The following is a 7434-nucleotide window of genomic DNA, read 5'->3' as shown; positions in this document are numbered from 1 at the left end:
CAGTTTTATATTAAGCTAACAAATTTTAGCAACAAAGACAGGCACTGATTTAGAAAACAGCTCTTGCAAAACTTTTTTTCGCATAGTGTAAACAATACTAATTTCAAGAAATGTTTGAAATTTGGATTACGGTAAGTAATACTAATACTGAGTAACTACTTCACTGCATATGACAAAAAGAGATTAAATCCCCTCTTGACATTCTATCTGAACTTCCCAGATGACAGAGTTTAAAAAAAAATAACACGCTTTCTTAAAAAGGGATTAACAATAGATACTCAAGAAATGTTGGGTAACTTTCTATATTGGTATTTCCTCTACAAAAAGATGGACAGCATGAGCAATACGTTATGCACTGGATGCTAAAAATCTTAACTGCCACTGTCAAGAGCAAGACTGTTGTCTTTTGTCTCACTGCACACCTTTGGCAAGCGATTGACTCCATCTTCTCTGCACCCTCCTCCTGAATATTGCTGTCTGTAACTAGGATCATCTTCCAGGAGCCTTCTCTTCTTAAGGCTGAAGACACCCAGTCTTCCCAGTCTCTCCTCATACGTGATGTGCTCCCAAACCAGTTTGGTGGCCCTCCACTGGACTCACTCCAACTACATCAACCTCTCTCTTTTTCCTGGGGAGCCCAAACTGGGCCCAAGGTGGATCACTGGACACAGCACTCCAAAGGCTGTCTCACAAGAAGTACCACACAGCACTGAAGGATCGCTTTCCCAGACCTGCTGGCTACACTCTTGCTAATGCAGATGCAGTCTAAGATGCAGTTTGCCTTCGTTGCTACAAGAGCACATCACTGACTCATGTTCAATTCTTGTCTACCTCAATCCCAATTTTAGGTAGCTCCTTCCTTCACTGTACTCCATCTTTCCTACATTTCTTCCACTAAAATTCCAAAAGCACACGACAGTCATCCGAATCTTGACAAGCCAGAAGTAGCTTCTGGAACACTACGCATCAGAGAAATTAAGGTAAAGAGAAGTTAAATTTAAGCAAGCCATAACAAGGCAAAACTGAGAACTCATTTGTAGCCTTACACAAACAGCTGTCACAAATGAGGCTTTTTGGACCAGCACTCCACTTGTCCGTGAAAAGGGTATGCCTACTTCAGAGTTGCACTGCTAATTAAAGACTCACCTGGGTTCCCTAAAATAGTTCAGCACTTGAATAACTCAGTATCTACTTTCTACTTGGGTAAATACAGAAAGATCAGCTGCAGGAAAGGAAAATGAGATGTAACGGTTTAGCGATATCATGAGATGTTCAATAACAGAAACAAGCATTTTGTGAAATCAAGAAGAAAATACTTCTATAGCTAAATGTCAGGGAAGACAATTTTGCAGTCTTTCAGCCCAAGTAGGACACAAGTTTAAATACAAGACAGACCAAAACGTGAATTAATGAATAAAATTTGAATTTTAATTTTGACTACTCATAAGCTACACAAAAGTATTCAGATAATAACTCTCCATTGAAACATAACATCAATCTATGTTTTCAGTTTCCCACAGCTTTTTTTTCTGAACACATTTTGCATTAAGGAGCTGAAATGCAGCTAGTACAACCACAAGTTTGGATTTTTTGTTTAGGGTTGGGAAGGCGGAACAAGATGACAGGGAGTGTTTTAAAGCATTTGGAAGGAAAGAAGAACTAGTATTTTCAGCTCTTTTGAATGTACAAGATACAATCCTGTATCATCCCACCTCCATAACATCAACGGACCCTCCCAAAACAAAGGAACATTCACATGGAGTAGTTCACCTCTGCTCCAGTAGCAACCTCACACATCACTAAGCAACAACACACTTCCTTCCTCTCTCTCACTTGGGTTCCACCAATTACAATCAGACAATCACCTAGATTCTGCCCAAGAATTAATCTCTTCCCCTTCCACTCTTATGAAAACTTTTCAATTAAGTTTCGCAAGCGAAACGCTCACAAAAAGGCACTGCATGACATCTATTTAGACGGCTGCCCTGTCAGGCGAACCTAACCATTCTGAAAGCACTCATCTTGTAATCATTCTGCTTAATGCCAGGAAAACACTTTACCTTCTCATCTTCAAATCAGAAGGGGATCAAAGGGGGATTTAAAAAAAGTGTAATTAAGACTGAAAACATTTGATGACAGTTTGAGAGCTCTGATCATTCAGCCCCCAAAAAACTGAATTATGTGACTTGTCTGATACTGTTACCTGTAATTTTGTATCCATATGCAGCCAGCTGTCCAGCCATATATTCACCATCCGAATTATTGTGTGAACATCCCCATGTACGAATCCAGATTTTCTGAGCACCAGGAATAATGCTGTTAATGAATGAAAAACGTAAGTTAAAATATGAACAAGCTTCCCCTTTAACCCCACTGAACAGACTCAACTAATTGTAATTCTCCAAATAGAAAATAAGCAACAGAAACACTAACAACTCCAAAACAGCTGGGGAAAAACATCATAATTACATGATTTTAGTGTAGTGGGTATTAGGTCTGGCTGGGAAAGTTACCTTTGTCCACAGCAACTCCTACGGCGCTGCGTTTTGTATTTGTGACTAAAACACTGTTGAGAACACACCTGTGGTTTAGCTGTTGTTGAACACTTCTCACACAGCATCAAAATCTTCTGTTTCTCACTGTGTTCCACCCTGCCACAAGCAGGCTGGAGATGGACAACAGGTTGGGAGGAACATGGACAGAACAGCAGACCCATATTGACGAAAAGGATAATCCGTACCAGATGACATCATGTTCTGCAAGAAAAACTGGGGGTTTGGTCTTTCCAAACCAGCCATTGTTCTGAGACTGGGGATCAGTCTGCTTGTGGGAGGTGGCAAGTGATTGCTTTTGCATCACTTGGGGTTTTTCCCTACTCTTTCCTTCACTTAAACTGTCTTTATCTCAACCCACAAGTTCTCTCGCCTTTGCTCTTCCAATTCTCTCCCCAAGCCTACTGGGAGGAAGGGTGAGCAAGTGGCTGGGTTGCTGCGCACTTGTTGGCCAGGGTCAATTCCACTTCTGGCAAGGAATGGGTTTTAGAATGGAGAAGATACAAGAGCTGCCAGGTAAGAGACTCAGTACACTGCAGTTATGTTTAAAAAAACCACAATAATAAAATCCAAACAATTAACTTCGAAAATTATCATATCATTTAACAAACAAGTGACCTTCAAGTGACCGCACTGAAGTTAGGCCACCAGCAAACAAACTGTTAGAGCTAAACTGCAACCTTGTGATGTTATGGCATCCATTAATTGTAGTTCCTTCCACACAAGCCAGCTTTATAAATTCTTAACTTAAGCCTGCCACCAGATACACTAACACTGAAAGCTCATACCCCAACCTTTCTGGGCTACAGAAGCAGCATGGCAGATGTGCACCATGGAGTTTGCATGCACAATGGTTTCAGCATCAACAAAAAATTCCACAAGAACTGAAACTCCTGGGATAACTGTGCCAATGAACTAAAGATGCCAGTACAAGAACAACACACATGCTGGAACACAATCCTTTGTCCTGCCCACATATTTTTTTTTTCCTCCCCCTACTCTTCTTTTTTTAAAGATACTTCCCCTAGCTAGAAATAGAAATTGGTTGACGGAGGATTAATGATTATTAAGTAGATGCATGCAACATGTTGCACATATACAATATATTTAGACTTCCTACTGTCTAAACAACATACATCCAATGTGCTTTCTTGGGTCAAAAACACTAAAATACAGCCTGCTAGATAATATATAGTACCTGAATACTTAGGAGAATGGAGTGCTAGTGCGAAGTGTCTATAGACCACCAGCTCAGCTGTACATACCGTCATGGTAAAACGGGGTCAATGCACCTTTATGGGGCTTCACTTAAACGTGCATTGTTCCGCTTATAAAATACCTTTTGAACACTAACAAAACACCAGAATTGAATGTCCTGTGCATCCCAGACATACTTTATTTTCATCTGTATAAAGCGGGGAAATTTCATCTACCAGCCTGAAACTAATGGGGGGAAAAAAAAACCCACCAAAACCGGCCAGCCTGAAACTAATGGGGGGAAAAAAACCCCACCAAAACCCAGATCTCTGAACTGCAGTAGAAACCAGGATCAGTAACTGCGTTCACCTATACTTTAATCAATTCCACTGCAGCAGAAAATCGATTCTGTTCTTACAGGAATTGTAAGAAGGAAAAACGCAAAGCTACGTTTTGTAGTTACTGCATACTGTTTCCACTGAAATAAAACAGCAAGTTCAAAAGAAGTTCCACTACATCACTCGCAGGATGTACAGACAAAAAGTACAGCCTTTGGAAACCCCAGGTTCCAGAAACCAGGTGGCAAGACTGAAGTAAGGAAGCTGTACCCTTGGTGGAAGAGAATCAGGTCAGGGAATACTTCAGGAAACCATACATACATAAGTCCCTGGGCCCTGATGGGATTCACCCACAAGAGATATGGACATACTGGAGATAGTCCAGCAAAGGGCCATAAAGACGATTAAAGGACTGGAGGATCTCTCATAACAGGAAAGGCTGAGAGAGGTGGGACTGTTCAGCCTGGAAAAGAGAGGGCTCAGGGGGATCTTATCAATGTCTATGAATACTTGAAGGGAGGGTACAAAGAGGACAGAGCCAGGCTCTTCTCAGCAGTGCCCAGTGACAGGGCCTGAGGCGACAGGCACATCTGAAACACGGGAGGTTCCCTCTGAACGTCAGGCAACACTTTTTGACCGTGAGGGTGATTGAGCACTGGTACAGGTTACCCAGGGAGGTTGTGAAATCTCCCTCTTCAGAGATATTAAAAAACTATCTAGGCACAGTCCTGGTCAACTGCTTCTAGGTGACCCTCCTTGAGCAGGGAGTTTGGACAAGACGACCTCCAGAGGTCCCTTCCAACCTCAACCCTTTTGTGACTCACAGGATTTTGTTCATATTTCTCATTCCAGATGTAAAAAGGTTACTCCACAGGACTGTATTTTGAGGAGCTCAGCTTCTATTTAGGTAATTAAGATGAAGACGACAATTTTTCAGAAGTGGTTTACACAAAAGCTTAAGTAACGGGAACCATTTTTCCAGTCTGATTGCTCCATTAATCAGTATCTCGATCATAACTGATTTCTACAGAAAGTTTGTAGGACGAGAAATTTGCTTAGGATTTATTATTCATTATCACCACATTTTATAAACACTATTTTACTCAGTTTTATCATGTATTCACATTTTACATTATGAGATAACGAGAACTTCCACCTTATTTTTAGAAGCTGATAGCGCACATAAGGCATGAGAAAAGTAACAACACAGGGCTGATGGAAGAACTTACCTGTCACTTGGGGGATCATCATCTGCCTGAACATTTTGTTGTGAATTGCGTTTTCGCACTTTTGGAAAAACGTTCTTTCTCACAAACTGCCGATCATGCGGTTTCAAATCTTCTGCTGACACAATATCTTCAATATCTTCAAGCACCGAATCACAGGCAGCAGGCATCTTCAAGAAACATTAGAGAAGACTGGTATTAGCAAGCATTTGATTACAAAACCAAGGCCGAGTATCTACTGCATATGTTCTCATAAAGAAAAGTCAGATCTATTTCTACATATACCTGCAATATACCATACATACGAGGGATATTGAGCACATAAACCCAATACCTATCCAGAGATATTTCCCGATACCCTCTTCCCCTGAGATCTTAACACAGGGAGAAAGCCACAAACCACACAGATTGATTTTTTTTTCCTCACGTGTACCTCGCCATCTTCCAATTTAAAAACCCTGCAGCTCCTCTGACACGACATAGCCAAGACACAAGCATTCTTAATCACGTCAGACATCATAGTGAAATAACGAGTTCATGTTACATGATAGATATGCTTCCACTCAGACCACAGGAGAAAAATGAAAGATACAGCATGCAAGTGCTTGCTTCAGAGGCTGTTCTGGTTCTTTTATTTGTGTGCTGAAAACTGGTGCACAGTATCTCAATATCTCTTCATAGTCGTTCTGAAAACAAACCGAACTATTTCTAGAATTCCTGATCCCACAGGCCTTTCATTTGAATTGCTTCCTTCATCAGGACAGCAAAATAAAAATTCCTGTCCTCAGGTACAAGATGTTAAACAGCTATTCCCAGCTAACACAAAGCAGCTGGATTATCATCTGGCTCATATAATACAGAAGATCATTAAAAAGTAATTATATTTTCCACAAGAAAGGAAATATATAAGTATATATATCTCCCAGCAGATCTCAACATCCAGATCAGTTTTCAGGAAAGGAAAAAAGTTATTTCCTCAAGGAGCCTATAAAAAATTTACCACATTAATTACACACCTCACACTGTGCTGTGTATAATTCTTAATCCAAGTAAAGCCTGATTTACCATTGGAAAATTGGTTTTGTACATGTCTCAACAGTTTATACTAAGGAAATCACACAAGTGCATTTCAGAGTCTGCAACGAAGAACAAAACAAACAAGGCCTTAATTTCTTTAAGGCCAGATTTCAGTAACAGAAAATTCAGGCCACTGGCATACAAAATACTTTCAGGTGCTGCAAATGAATTATTCAAGAACATAGGTTAAACACCTGTGCATTTTCCCAGTCTGAGTCCTTCAGTCAATCCTGCAAAATATACTTCAAAATAAAACTTCATATAACCTGAACCATTATGCATCTGCATTTAACTTAAAAAGAATATAATGATGTCACAAAGAGGATGCATCTGACAAAAATATTTAAGCATTAAGCATTCTTCTAGATCAAAAAATCTCAGAAGCTATAAAAAACCACAGCAAAGGACAAACAAAGGTAAAAATCTGTGAAAAGTCTAGCAATTAAGAATAGTCGGGGGGGAGGCGACATCCCTTACGTTACCTTATAACACTAACAGTATGTACAAATAGGTACAGTTATCAACTCAATACAAGGAAGGAAAAAAAGATTTTGATTTGGTTTTTTTTTTCTCTCTTCCAGAAAAATATGTGATATAACGGAGCAGCTGGCAAAAGAAATAAGCTTGGTTTACTTCAGCGGTCCACAGAAGAAAGAATACAACCAAAATAAGACTCATACCTTTTTAAGCAAGGTCTAAATCCTCTTGGATAATAATCCTGGGGAAAAAAAAAAAGAAAAAAACACATGGCATGAACAAGAAGAACTAGCAGACAGAAAGCCATGAGTTCACGATATTTTCCAACAAGCGTTTGTCCTCCCTTTGCAGAAATATGTTTCCTGCTCAGTTTGACCTCATTAAGACCAGGTGCACAGGCAGACAAAGTGGCACAGTAGCCACATTTTCCCTGTCCTTCCCTCAGCAGAGGCACTACTCTTTTGGCTCTTCTTTTACAGAAGTTTTTTGTGAAAGCCTAATGTATTGAAGTTCTTGCAGATCTCCTCCAGATTTCTGTCTTTAATCAGACATTTAAATTTTTGAACA

The 7434-nt window shown here is 40.0% G+C and overlaps 1 protein-coding gene across 1 annotated transcript; it reads right to left on the bottom strand.

Moving 5' to 3' along the window:
- Nucleotides 1-894: 894 nt before the first annotated feature.
- Nucleotides 895-5483, bottom strand: CDKAL1 (CDK5 regulatory subunit associated protein 1-like 1). The gene is made up of 3 exons (XM_009704743.1): nucleotides 5317-5483; nucleotides 2204-2316; nucleotides 895-959 (listed from the first exon to the last, which is right to left on the bottom strand). Exons 1-3 carry the CDS (start codon nucleotides 5481-5483, stop codon nucleotides 895-897), a joined length of 345 nt encoding a protein of 114 aa, XP_009703045.1.
- Between the last annotated feature and the right edge of the window lie 1951 nt (nucleotides 5484-7434).

This window comes from Cariama cristata, unplaced genomic scaffold (assembly GCF_000690535.1).
Source record: "Cariama cristata isolate BGI_N322 unplaced genomic scaffold, ASM69053v1 scaffold7197, whole genome shotgun sequence".
In the NCBI taxonomy this organism is placed as follows: Eukaryota; Metazoa; Chordata; class Aves; order Cariamiformes; family Cariamidae; genus Cariama; species Cariama cristata.
The sequence above is the reverse complement of the archived record's forward strand: the minus strand, read 5'-3'. Positions and strand labels throughout refer to the sequence as shown.

Bases quoted from the DNA above. Each gene is read 5' to 3' on its own strand.
- CDKAL1 (XM_009704743.1), bottom strand. From the start codon at position 5,483: ATGCCTGCTGCCTGTGATTCGGTGCTTGAAGATATTGAAGATATTGTG. The intron at 2,317-5,316 runs GTAAGTTCTTCC...ATTCATTAACAG, and splicing joins GATGATCCCCCAAGTGACAG to CATTATTCCTGGTGCTCAGA. The intron at 960-2,203 runs GTAACAGTATCA...TCTGATGCGTAG, and splicing joins ATATGGATACAAAATTACAG to TGTTCCAGAAGCTACTTCTG.